Source organism: Rhinoraja longicauda, chromosome 4 (assembly GCF_053455715.1).
Source record: "Rhinoraja longicauda isolate Sanriku21f chromosome 4, sRhiLon1.1, whole genome shotgun sequence".
Classification (NCBI taxonomy): domain Eukaryota; kingdom Metazoa; phylum Chordata; class Chondrichthyes; order Rajiformes; family Arhynchobatidae; genus Rhinoraja; species Rhinoraja longicauda.
In genome coordinates this window covers 89,574,553-89,588,544 of record NC_135956.1, presented here as the reverse complement: position 1 = coordinate 89,588,544, position 13,992 = coordinate 89,574,553, and the positions used below count along the sequence as shown (strand labels likewise).

General features: G+C 52.0%; 2 protein-coding genes across 3 annotated transcripts in view; one reads left to right on the top strand and one right to left on the bottom strand.

Moving 5' to 3' along the window:
- The window catches only part of LOC144593236 (D-serine dehydratase), a 555,040-nt gene that overhangs the window by 301,354 nt on the left and 239,694 nt on the right, over nt 1-13,992 (top strand). The window lies entirely within an intron of this gene.
- Nucleotides 1-13,992, bottom strand: part of kif9 (kinesin family member 9) — an 85,995-nt gene that overhangs the window by 53,229 nt on the left and 18,774 nt on the right. Inside the window, exons 6-7 of the mRNA XM_078398344.1 lie at nt 3,033-3,116; nt 1,732-1,824 (exon numbers count right to left, since the gene is read on the bottom strand). Of these exons, the coding sequence (XP_078254470.1) occupies nt 1,732-1,824; nt 3,033-3,116 (177 nt within the window). The remainder of the gene's footprint in view (nt 1-1,731; nt 1,825-3,032; nt 3,117-13,992) is intronic.

Below are 13,992 nucleotides of genomic sequence, written 5' to 3'. Positions count from 1 at the left end.
CTCTAAGAATAAAGGGGAGGCCATTTAAAACTGAGGTGAGAAGAACCTTTTTCACCCAGAGAGTTGTGAATTTGTGGAATTCTCTGCCACAGAGGGTAGTGGAGGCCAATTCACTGGATGAATTTAAAAGAGAGTTAGATAGAGCTCTAGGGGCTAGTGGAATCAAGGTATATGGGGAGAAGGCAGGCACGGGTTACTGATTGTAGATGATAAGCCACGAATGGCGGTGCTGGCTCGAAGGGCCAAATGGCCTCCTCCTGCACCTATTTTCTATGTTGCTATGTTTTCTGTGTAAGATACACTGGAACATAAGCATTCAAGAGAGAGCTAGATAGAGCTCTTAAGGATAGCAGAGTCAGGGGGTATGGGGAGAAGGCAGGAACGGGGTACTGATTGAGAATGAACAGCCATGATCACATTGAATGGTGGTGCTGGCTCGAAGGGCTGAATGTCCTACTCCTGCACCTATTGTCTATTGTCTATTGTCTAAATCAATGACTTATAGTTGTGGTAGATTCATCCTATTACCAACTCGTGCGGCACGGTGGCGCAGTGGTAGACGCCTTCAACTTATACTTCCACTTTTACTGGTCTACTCGGGCGTGGGGCACGGTGGCTACAGAGCCAGAGACCCGGGTTCGATGCTGACGACACTGTCTGTACAGAGTCTGTACAGCGTTGGAACCCCGTGATCACGTGGGGTTTCTCCGAGATCTTCGGTTTCCTCCCACACTCCAAAGACGTACAGGTTTGGAGGTCAATCGGCTTGGTATAAAATGTTTAATTGTCTCTAGTGTGTGTAGGATAGTGTAAATGTGCAGGGATCGCTGGTCGGCGCAGATTTGGTGAGCCAAACGGCCTGTTTCAGCGCTATGTCCCTAAACTGAACTAAACTAAACTAAAGAAAGGGGTTCTGACCTACTGTCTACCTCATTGGAGACCTTTGGACTATTTTTAACCGCTCTTTAGTTGACTTTATCTTGCACTAAACGTTATTTGCTTCGAGCCAACACCACCATTCAATGTGATCATGGCTGATCATTCTCAATCAGTACCCCGTTCCTGCCTTCTCCCCATACCCCCTGACTCCGCTATCCTTAATAATAATAATAATAATAATAATGCATTACATTTATATAGCGCTTTTCATATACTCAAAGACGCTTTACAGGGATTTAGAGAACATAGGGAAGTGAATAAATAGATAAATAAGTAAACGAACAGAGAAAGGAGACAGAAGGTGAGGTGACCTTCAGTGGTTGAAGGCAGTACTGAACAGGTGAGACTTCAGTGATGTTTTGAATGTGGTGAGTGTGGAGGAGTCTCTGACAGTTTGGGGTAGTGAGTTCCATAGAGCTCTATCTAGCTCTCTCTTGAATGCATTCAGAGAATTGGCCTCCACTGCCTTCTGAGGCAGAGTTCCACAGATTCACAACTCTCTGACTGAAAAAGGTTTTTCCTCATCTCAGTTCTAAATGGCCTACCCCTTATTCTTAAACTGTGGCCCCTTGTTCTGGACTCCCCCAACATTGGGAACATGTTTCCTGCCTCTAATGTGTCCAACCCCTTAATAATCGTACACGTTTCGATAAGATCCCCTCTCATCCTTCTAAATTCCAGCATTTGCAATTGCTTGTGTCTTGGTGTGGGTTGGTGGATCACACATATTAGGCACCCCGGCAAATTACGAGGCGAGCGAGAGTCAGAATGCTGCGTTTCATCGTCACTCACTCCTGTCTTTCCCAGCCGCTCAGAGCCTGCGAGATCCACCAAGTTGAGTTTTGAGGTCAAGTACTTGACTTCTGTAGTCTGCCTCCATCGCGTCTGTCAACAAGGAGAAACATTCAAGTATATTTAAACAGTATATTTGATAGACACAAAATGCTGGAGTAACTCAGCGGGTCAGGCAGCATCTCTGGGGAGAAGGAATAGGTGACTTTTCGGGTCGAGACCCTTCTTCGGCTTGAATGTCAGGGGCGAGTTAGATAGAGCTCGAGGGGCTAGCGGAATCAAGGGATATGGGGAGAAGGCAGGCACGGGTTACTGATTGTGGACGATCAGCCATGATCCCAATGAATGGCGGTGCTGGCTCGAAGGGCCGAATGGCCTCCTCCTGCACCTATTTTCTACATTTCTATGAGAGGGTCTGAAGAAGGGTCTTGACCCCAAATGCCACCTATTCCTTTTCTCCAGAAATTGGCTAATAATCCATTTTGAACTTTTTATTACCTTGCGAATTTGTCCACTTTTATTACAAACATTAAAAGAACAAAAAGACCATGTTCCCAATGTTGGGGGAGTCCAGAACCAGGGCCCACACACGGTCTAAGAATAAAGGGGAGGCCATTTAAAACTGAGATGAGAAAAAACTTTTTCACCCAGAGAGTTGTGAATTTGTCGAATTCTCTGCCACAGAGGGCAGTGGAGGCCGATTCACTGGATGAATTTAAAAGAGAGTTAGATAGAGCTCCAGGGGCTAGTGGAATCAAGGGATATGGGGAGAAGGCAGGCATGGGTTACTGATTGTGGATGATCAGCCATGATCACAATGAATGGCGGTGCCGGCACGAAGGGCCAAATGGCCTCCTCCTGCACCTATTTTCCATGTTTCTATGTTCCTAACTGCCCAAATGCATTTTACTACACGCCAGCCCAGCTTGTGAATTTAACCGATTTAAACGATTGACTTGGGTCTTGGATTGTGCAGTATTTAAATAAATCACTAATGTTTAGGATTAGTTCAGGTGGCGTTGAGGTTACAAGAATGTATATATGATGGGATTAATTAATAAAGGCTGCAAACCAAAGGGATGATAATCCAGCTTACCTCAGCGGGACAGGCAGCATCTCTAGAGAGGAACAGGCGACGTTTCTTCGACGTTGAGGCCCTTCTTCAGTCTCCCCCCGAAATGTCACCCATTCCCTTCTATCCAGAGATGCTGCCTGTCCCACTGAGTCACTCCAGCATTTTGTGTCTATCCTCGGTTTAAAATCAGCATGTGCAGTTCTTTCCTACAACAAACCCAGCTTACCTCAACGTGTATGGTAAAGATGCAGTGAGATCGGGAAGAATTCTTATTCATTGTGTGGGATGCAATGATTCTGTTGGTTTCACCCTGTGACAGGAAACAATAAAGACCCAAGGGCCACAGATTAAATAAAGCACAAGCCAACATCGCTGCCACATATCTACGCAGGCAAACCCCAGTGAAGATATTTAAAAGGGTGATTTTGAATTATTTCTATCTCATAATGCACATATATATATATATATATATTATATATATTTCAATCTACAGACAATTGATCTGTGATGAAATTTAGTTTAGTTTAGTGTCACGGGTACCAAGGTACGATGAAAAGCTTTTTTGTTGTGTCCCATTCCTTCTCTCCTGAGATGCAGCCTGACCTGCTGAGTTACTCCAGCATTTTGTGAATAAATACCTTCGATTTGTACCAGCATCTGCAGTTATTTTCTTACATATATATACACACACACACACACACAGACACATACACACACACATATATATATACACACACACACTTATATATATACACACACACACTTATATATATACACACACACATACATACACACACACACACACACACACACTTATATATATACATACACACATATATATATATACACACACACACATATATATATACACACACACAGACACACACATATATACACACACACACTTATATATATATACACACATATATATATACACACACGCTTATATATATACACACACATATATATATATATATCATGTAGGGGCATACGGATTGGCCAGGTAGTCTAGAACCCTCGGATTGGTTTACGGGTCACGTGGTGCGGGAGCGCGAGGTATTTAAGTGTCTGGCGCCAAACTCAGGTTAGAGATTAGATTAGCGAGCGAAGTTAGTGTTAGTCCAAGAGTAAGTACGTTGCGTTTGTCACGGGTTTTATCGACAATAAAGTCTTTGAATAATATCGCTCGTTTGGACTCTACATTGGTGACCTCGAACGTTAGAATCGAAGCAGCAGAATGTCGCAGGTGGGAGCGAGCGCGGGCGAGATTCATCTACCGCTGTTCTGGGCCCATCAGCCGCACCTGTGGTTCGTGCAGGTGGAATCGCAGTTCCATCTTAAAAGGGTGTTGGAAGACCAGGAGAAGTTCCACCACCTGGTGAGCTGTCTGCAGGCGGAGGTGGCTGCGCGGGTCAGTCAATACCTGACCAGTCCACCCCAAATGGGGCAGTACGTGGGGCTCAAGAGGCTCCTGCTGCGGACTTTCGGCTGGAGCCAGAACCAGCGGGCTCTGAAGCTCCTCCATTTGCCAGAGCTGGGGCAGCGGCTACCGTCGGAGTTGATGACCGAGATGTTGACTTTAATGGGCGACCATCAGCCGTGTATGGTGTTCGAAGCGGCCTTTCGGGAGAAGCTACCTGGGGACGTCAGGTTGGTGTTGGCGGACGTCTCTTTTGAAGATCCGGTAGCGTTCGCCGAGAAAGCCGACGCGCTCGTCAGGGAGTGAAACACCCGAGACGACTCGGTTAATCGGGTCTCGAGGCCCAGTGGTAGTCGGGAGAGCGACACGTCGGCCGCTATTTCGCAGTCGGCCCGCCAAGAAAGGGCTGCGGCGCCTGTTTATTGGCAGCGGGCTCCAGCAACAGGGCCGAATAGGCGCGGCTGGTGCTTTTTCCATCAGCGGTGGGGCAGTGAGGCCCGAAGCTGCAGAGCCCCGTGTTCGTTTCCGGGAAATGCCTGGGCCGATCGAATGTAGAGGCAGTCTCGATTGGCCATAACTGCCGCCTCTATGCTACAGATCAGAGTACCGGGATCGTCTTTCTGGTGGATACGGGAGCGGTTGTGAGTATTGTGCCCCCCTATGACTGCGAAGTTCGAGCGGGGGGGAAGGGCCCGCCTCTCATTGCGGTGAACGGTAGCCCCATCCGTACTTACGGTAAAAGGGCTATGTCCCTGTCCTTCGAGTCCAGGACCTACCATTGGGATTTCATCGTTGCGGATGTGGGCCAGGCCATTTTGGGTGCGGATTTCCTATGGGCGTTTTCGTTGGTCGTAGACGTCCGCGGGAGGGGCCTGCAACCCTCGGCTAGCGTACGGCCCCGAGGTACGGGGCCTGCGGCTCCTCCAAGCGCCGCCCCACCCAGCCCAGCGATCCAGGCCATTACCACGGCTCCCGGTCAGTTCGATGCGGTCCTGGCCGACTTCCCGCAGCTCCTCGTCCAGCGTTTCGATGCACCTTCCGAGAAGCACGGGGTCGTTCATTTCATCCCGACTGAGGGGCCGCCGGTTTTTGCCCGGGCACGGTGCCTCCCACCCGACAAGCTGGCCATGGCTCGAGAGGAGTTCCTAAACTTAGAGAGGCTGGGAATTATTCGGCCTTCCAGTAGTCCGTGGGCCTCCCCCTTGCATATGGTTTCCAAAGCATCTGGGGGGTGGAGACCATGTGGGGATTTCCGTCGACTCAACGCGGCAACGCGGCCGGACCGCTACCCGATTCCGCACATACAGGACTTCTCAGCCAGCCTGGAGGGGGCTACAATTTTTTCAAAAATTGATTTAGTGCGGGGATATCATCAGATCCCGGTCCACCCGCCGGACATTCCAAAGACGGCTACCATTACTCCGTTCGGGTTATTTGAGTGGCTGCGCATGCCTTTCGGCCTTAAAAATGCAGCTCAGGCATTCCAGCGTCTGATGGACCGGGTGGGTCGAGGGTTGCCGTTCGTGTTTATTTACCTCGATGACATTTTGATTGACAGCCGTTCAGTCCAGGAGCACTTAGTCCACCTCCGCACGGTGTTCCAGAGGCTGCAAGACCACGGCCTGATTCTCCATCCGTCCAAATGCCAATTCGGCCTGTCAGCGGTAGATTTTTTGGGTCATCGGGTTACACCGGCCGGTGCCACCCCTTTGCCAGCCAAGGTGGACGCGGTCCGCTCTTTTCCACGCCCTACTACCATCAAGGGCTTGCAGGAATTCGTGGGCTTGTTGAACTTTTATCACCGGTTCGTGCCTGCAGCAGCTCGGGTCATGCGCCCCCTTTTTCAATGCCTCGCGGGTAACCCCGCTGAGTTGGTATGGTCCGCAGCTGCAGAGACGGCTTTTGTCGCGGTCAAACAGGCCCTCGCCAATGCCACCATGCTAGTACACCCGCGCTCCTCCGCCCCCACGGCTCTGACGGTGGACGCCTCAGTTGTGACGGTGGGTGGGGTTTTGGAGCAGCAGGTCGAAGGTCACTGGCAGCCCCTGGCGTTTTTCAGCCGGCAGCTCTCTCGAGCGGAGCTCAAGTACAGTGCGTTTGATAGGGAGCTCCTGGCCCTTTATTTAGCAGTCCGCCACTTCCGTTATTTTTTGGATGGCCGTTCTTTTGTGGCCTACACGGATCACAAACCTCTGACATTCGCTTTTGCTAAGGTTTCTGATCCGTGGTCGACTCGCCAGCAGCGGCACCTCACCCTGATTTCGGAGTTCACCACCGATGTCCGTCATATTGCGGGTAGGCTGAATGCCGTTGCTGATGCACTGTCCCGGCCGGCCATTCCCTCCGTAGCCGTGGTGGGTAAACAGGTGGATTTCCAGGAGCTAGCGGAGGCTCAGCGCCTGGAAGGGACTGCCGCGGTGTACGCCTCCACGGCCTCGGGACTGCGTCTGGAACAGGTGGTGTGTGGCCCCACAGGTCCCAAGTTGTGGTGTGATGTTTCCCTTCCACGCCCTCGCCCGGTGGTGCCGGCCGCCCTGCGGCGTAAGGTTTTTGAGGCCATTCATGGCTTGGCACACCCGTCCATCAGGGCGACTTCAGCCATGGTGGCCGCCCGATTTGTCTGGCACGGCCTGCGGAAGCAGGTGGCAGCCTTGGCACGTGCCTGCATTCCGTGCCAGACCTCCAAAGTTCATCGCCATGTCCAGCCCCCATACCAGAGATTCGAGGTTCCCCCCGTCCGTTTTTTCCACATCCACGTGGATTTGGTGGGTCCACTGCCCTTTTCCAGGGGTTATACTCATCTGCTGACGGTGGTTGATCGGTTTACACGTTGGCCGGAGGCGCTCCTGTTGTCGGACACCTCGGCGGCCTCCTGTGCACGGGCCCTGGCGTTGCATTGGGTGGCCCGTTTCGGCGTCCCGGCTATCATCACCACAGATCGGTGGGCCCAGTTCACCTCGTCCCTCTGGGCCGCGCTGGCACAGCTGTATGGGTCTCGCTTACAGCAGACCACCGCCTATCATCCCCAAGCCAACGGGATGGTTGAGCGCTTCCATCGGCAGCTGAAGGCGTCCCTCTGTGCCCGCCTGACCGGCCACGATTGGGCTGACCAGCTGCCTTGGGTCCTCCTCGGCATTCGCACGGCCCCGAAGGCTGAGCTGGGCACATCCTCGGCCGAGCTCGTCTACGGTTCGCCCCTGCGGGTGGCGGGGTACATTCTCCCTTCCACTCCCGCCTTGCCGCCGTCCGTCACGTCGGTTTTGGATTCCCTCCGGGCGCGGGTGGATTCTCTGGCTCCAGTCCCGACCTCCAGTCACGGAAGCACAGCAGTCCACGTTCCGTCGGACTTGCGGGACTGTGATTTTGAGTTCCTTCGGAAAGATTCCCACCGCCCCCCTCTTCGGCCGGTTTATCAGGGCCCGTTCCAGGTGCTGAAAAGAGGGACTGTCACCTTCACCTTGCAGGTGGGAAATCGCCAGGAGCTCGTTTCGGTATCCCGGCTCAAGCCGGCCCATTTGGACCAGGACCTTCCCGTGTCGGTGGCTCAGCCTCCAACCAGCGGCGTCCTGTTTGCCACCTCTCGGGCCCCCGCCGCCTATGGTTGGGCCCGGGCCGCCGTTGCCGATCAAGTGCCCCCTGTCACCTGCACCTTCCGCGCCAGGTGACCCCTCACTGCCTCCAGCGGCGGCGCCCTCCCCGCCTCCTGTCACGCTGGCGGTATCGGCCTCCTCTCTCCGTACACGTTCCGGGCGGGAGGTTCGGGCCCCCGTGAGGTATGGTTTCGAGGGTTCTGGGGGGGGTCATGTAGGGGCATACGGATTGGCCAGGTAGTCTAGAACCCTCGGATTGGTTTACGGGTCACGTGGTGCGGGAGCGCGAGGTATTTAAGTGTCTGGCGCCAAACTCAGGTTAGAGATTAGATTAGCGAGCGAAGTTAGTGTTAGTCCAAGAGTAAGTACGTTGCGTTTGTCACGGGTTTTATCGACAATAAAGTCTTTGAATAATATCGCTCGTTTGGACTCACTACAATATCACATATACACACACACACACACACTTATATATATACACACATATACACACACACATATATATCATATATGTATCACATATACACAAACACATATATATATATATACATATACACACACTTATATATATATATACACATATATATACACACACACACACACATATATACATTATGTTATACGGGATTAATATTGTCCCGTATTAGGCCGGGGGGGGGGGGGCGCTGTAGGCCCGGACGCTGTACATCTGGAAACTGTAGGCCCGGACAGTGTAGGCCCGGACAGCGTAGGTCCAGAGGTCCGGGCGCCGCCTGACGGAGGTTGCATAGCAACCCACCTCCCCGCCCGGGCGGCCGCCATTGGTGGAGCGGGAGCACGTGGCCGCTGGCTGGGTGATGTCACCTTGTCCCTTATTTGGGAGTGAGATAGTTGGCACCCCTAATTGTAACACAATACATAGAGATGGTATTTAATAATAAACAAAAACTCAATAAATTAATAACCAAAAGAAAAGGCCTGAAGTCCATAGTGTATCCAAAGACAGTCTGTAGTTCAATGGTTAATGTTCAACAGCCTGATGGTTGTAGGGAAGAAGCTGTTCCTGAGCCTGGTAGTCATGGTATTCAGGCTCCTGTACCTTCTTCCCGAAGGCAGGGGTGAGATGAGAGCGTGGCCAGGGTGGTGTGGGTCTCTGATGATGCTGGCTGCCTTTATGAGGCAGCGACTCCTGTAGATACCTCCCTTCGATGGTGGGGAGGTCAGTAGTTTAGTTTATTCTCACGTGTACCAAGGTTTTCGTGGAAAGCTCTTTCTGTTGCGTGCAATAGAGTATGACCAGCACATTTACAGATAGCAAATGGTGCTGAGCTCACAGTTGCTCCATCATTCATGAGCTGTCGGCTGGGAAGTGGGTCAACTCAGCTGAAGTGCCCTCTCCCTGGTGGTCACACAGATTGCTGTGGATGGGAAGCTGTATCGCAGGAGGGAGAAGGGAGAGGGAGGAGCAGGAGGGAGAGGGGAGAGGGGGGAGCAGGAGGGAGAGGGGAGAGGGAGGAGCAGGAGGGAGAGGGGAGAGGGAGGAGCAGGAGGGAGAGGGGAGAGGGGGGAGCAGGAGGGAGAGGGGAGAGGGGGGAGAGGAGGGAGAGGGAAGAGGGAGGAGCAGGAGGGAGAGGGGAGAGGGAGGAGCAGGAGGGAGAGGGGAGAGGGGGGAGCAGGAGGGAGAGGGGAGAGGGGGGAGAGGAGGGAGAGGGGAGAGGGAGGAGCAGGAGGGAGAGGGGAGAGGGAGGAGCAGGAGGGAGAGGGGAGAGGGGGGAGCAGGAGGGAGAGGGGAGAGGGGGGAGAGGAGGGAGAGGGGAGAGGGGGGAGAGGAGGGAGAGGGAAGAGGGAGGAGCAGGAGGGAGAGGGGAGAGGGAGGAGCAGGAGGGAGAGGGGAGAGGGGGGAGAGGAGGGTGGAGAGAGAGGAGGGGGGGAGGAGGGGGTGTGGGGAGGGGGAGAGGGGGGAGGGGAATGGGGGAGGTGCGAGGGGAGGGAGAGGGGGAGGAGGGGACACAGGGAGAGGGGAGAGGGAGGAGCAGGAGGGAGAGGGAAGAGGGGAGAGGGGGAGAGGAGGGTGGAGTGAGAGGAAGGGGGAGGAGGGGGTGTGGGGAGGGGGAGAGGAGGGAGGGGAGAGGGGGAGGGGCGAGGGTGGAGAAGCGGGGGAGGGGAGGAGAGAGGGGTGGAGGGGAGAGGGGGGAGATGGGGGAGGAGGGAGGGGGAAGAGGGGGAGAGGGGAGGGGGAGAGGGGGAGGGGAGAGGGGGAGGGGGTGGAGAAGGGGGGAGAGGGGAGAGGGGATTGGGGAGAGGGGGGAGAGGGGAGACGGGGAGGGGCGAGGGGGGAGGGGAGAGGGGCGAGGAGAGGGAGAGGGGGGGAGGAGGGGACAGGGAGAGGGGAGAGGGGGATGGGGAGGTGGGAGGGGAGAGGGGGAGAGGGGGGTGGGGGAGGGGGGAGAGGGGGAGGAGAGAGGGGAGAGGGAAGGGGGGAGAGCGGGAGAGGGGGAGAGGGTAGAGGGGAGAGGGGAGAGTTGCTGCACTGAATCAATGAAACATAATGATAAAAATCATCAGTAAACATGAGCGAGTGGCCAGGGTGATGTGGGTCTCTGGTGATGCTGGCTGCCTTGTTGACACAACAAAGAGCTTATCACTATACTTCGGTTCATGTGACAATAAATTAACCTACATTAAGCAGGACATGGGCAAGTCAGTGCTAAAAACATTCTCCCTCAAGAGGACCCTACATTTCACCAATGTAATCTACATCTCAAATTGTGCTTGGGTAGCTGATAGCCCAGCGGTATAAATATTGAATTCTCCAAATTTCAAATAACAACCCCCCCCATTTCTCTCCCGGAGTTCCCACCCCACTCAGGTGTGCCCCCACTATCCTGCCCCTCTCCCCCTCTTCTGTGCCCTTCCACCTCTGCCCCTCTCTCCACTTTATATTTCCTGCCTCCTCTCCTTACCTGACACCCTTTTCATCTCTAGTCTTTGCCAATCATCCTCCCCTCTCACCTGTCACCTGCGAGGCTTTGTCCCGCTCCCCACCTCTCTCTTCCTTCTTTCCCCCTCCCGACTGCAACAGGCTGAAGAAAGAACTCTTGACTCGAAACGTCACCTATCCATGTTCTCCACAGATGCTGCCTGACCCGCTGAGTTACTCCAGCACTTTGTGTTTTACTCAAGATTCGAGCATCTGCAGTTTCTTGTGTCTCCTGTGTTGCTGTATGGCTTGATATTTGTTTCAATGAGTTCATAGATCATAAACATTCTATCCCATTGCTGCTGGTGGAAAGGAGCTAATAAGCAATCCACATATCAATAACATGATCTGAGGTGTTGCGTTTTGGGAAGTCTAACATGGGCAGGACCTACACAGTGAATGGAAGGGCTCTGAGGATTGTTGTAGAGCAGAGGGATCTAGGAGTGCAGGTGCATGTGAGGTGAGGTGATCTGAGGTGTTGCTATTGAGGGCGTGCAGCGTAGGTTTACTAGGTTAATTCCCGGAATGGCGGGACTGTCATATGTTGAAAGACTGGAGCGACTAGGCTTGTATACACTGAAATTTAGAAGGATGAGAGGAGATCTTATCGAAACGTATAAGATTATTAAGGGGTTGGACACGTTAGAGGCAGGAAACATGTTCCCAATGTTGGGGGAGTCCAGAACCAGGGGCCACAGTTTAAGAATAAGGGGTAGGCCATTTAGAACAGAGATGAGGAAAAACCTTTTCAGTCAGAGAGTTGTGAATCTGTGGAATTCTCTGCCTCAGAGGGCAGTGGAGGCCAATTCTCTGAATACATTCAAGAGAGAGCTAGATAGAGCTCTTAAGGATAGCGGAGTCAGGGGGTATGGGGAGAAAGCAGGAACGGGGTACTGGCTCAAAGGGCCGAATGGCCTACTCCTGCACCTATTGTCTATTGTCTATTGCATGGTTCCTTGAAGGTGGAGTCGCAGGTAGTTTGGGGGGTCAAAAAGGCTTTTGGCACATTGGCCTTCATCAGTCAGAGGATTGAATATAGAAGTTGGGAGGTCATGTTGCAGTTGTGCAAGATGTTGGTGAGACTGCATAGAAACATAGAAACATATAAAATAGGTGCAGGAGTAGGCCATTCGGCCCTTCGAGCCTGCACCGCCATTCAATATGATCATGGCTGATCATTCAGCTCAGTAGCCTGTACCTGCCTTCTCTCCATACCCCCTGATCCCTTTAGCAAAAAGGGCCACATCTAACTCCCTCTTAAATATAGCCAATGAACTGGCCTCAACTACCTTCTGTGTGGCAGAGAATTCCACAGACTCACCACTCTCTGTGTGAAGAAATGTTTTCTCATCTCGGTCCTAAAAGACTTCCCCCTTATCTTTAAGCTGTGACACAATTTAGAGTATTGTGTTCAGTTCTGGGCACCGTGTTATAGGAAAGATGTTGTCAAGCTGGATCAGGTACAGAGAAGATTTATGAGGACGTTGCCAGGATTAGGTCTAGATATAGGGAGAGGTTGAGTAGGCTGGGACTCTATTCCTTGGAGTGCAGGAGGATGAGAGGTGATCTTATAGAGGTGTATAAAATCATGAGAGTAGATTGGCTAGACGCACAGAGTCTCTTGCCCAGAGTAGGTGAATCGAGGACAGAGGACATAAGTGCAAGGTGAAGGGGAAAAGATTTAATAGGAATCTGAGGAGCAACCTTTTCCACACAGAGGGTGGTGGGTGTATGGAACAAGCTGCCAGAGGAGGTAGTTGAGGCTGGGACTATATCCCAACTTTTAAGAAACAGTTAGACAGGTACATGGTTAGAATAGGTTTGGAGGGATATGGACCAAACGCAGACAGGTGGGACTAGTGTAGCTGGGACATGTTGGCCGGTTTGGGCAAGTTGGGCCGAAGGGCCTGTTTCCCCACTGTTCACTCTATGACTCTGGCTCTAGGACTTGAAATACTTCATCCGCCCACAAGGTGGCAGTGGTTTACTTTGGTACAGTCGTAGAGTCATGGAGTGACAGATTCGGGGACAGTTTCTTCCCAGCTGTCATCAGGCAACTGCATCACCCCACCACAACCAGAGAGCAGTCCTGAACTACTATCCACCTCCTTGGTGACCCTCGGACTACCCTTGTTTGGACTTTGATGGCTCTACATTGCTTTGCTGGCTCAACATTAGTGAGGCCGCACCTGGAGTACTGTGTGCAGTTTTGGTCTCCAAATTTGAGGAAGGATATTCTTGCTATTGAGGGCGTGCAGCGTAGGTTTACCAGGTTAATTCCCGGAATGGCGGGACTGTCGTATGTTGAAAGACTGGAGCATCTGGGCTTGTATACACTGGAATTTAGAAGGATGAGAGGAGATCTTATTGAAGTGAGGTAGCGACTCTATCGCTGCGCCCTCGTTCTGTGAGCTGATGTGTCAGCGTTCTTGCTTTCTAATTACTGCGGATGAAAGGAGGGTCATTGGCGAGCAGATAAACGTCGTCAAAGTTTAGAGACAATCCATAGTGTTTCAAAAGAGAAAATAGTTGGAGGAGGCAGCTGAAGAGAAAACAGGTTAGTTAGGAGATGTCATTTTTTTCAGTTTTTATAGTTTTGTGAATGTCCAAAACCAAGAATTGAGTGATAGAGTAGTTATGTGACTGGACTAATTTAGACAATAGACAATAGACAATAGGTGCAGGAGGAGGCCATTCGGCCCTTCATTCTCAATCAGTACCAGTAATAGTAATTTCTATTAAAACCTATCAGATAAATAATAAATGGCAGCAACTGAGCATGAAGCAATTTTAGTTAAGTTTAGAGCCGCAGCGCGGAAACAGGCCCTTCGGCCCATTGAGTCCATGCCGATGAGTGACCAGCACACTAGTACTATCCTACACACACCAGAGACAATTTACAATTTACAGAAGCCAATTAACCTACAAACCTGCACGTCGTTAAGACGTGGGAGGAGACCAGAGCACCCAGAGAAAACCCACGCGATGTCGGGGAGAACGTACAAACTCCGTACAGACAGCACCCGTAGACAGGTTGAGTACCTAAGAGTAATAGTGTTGTACCTGTAGTCAGGATCGAAGCTCAGTCTCTGGCGCTGTATGGCAACAACTCTACCGCTGCGCCACCGTGCTGCCCCAAATGATTTACAACTCTTTGAAGCACTTCCCTCTGGAAGGCGACTGTCAAAGCCGCCACAGCCGGACATAAAAACAGCTT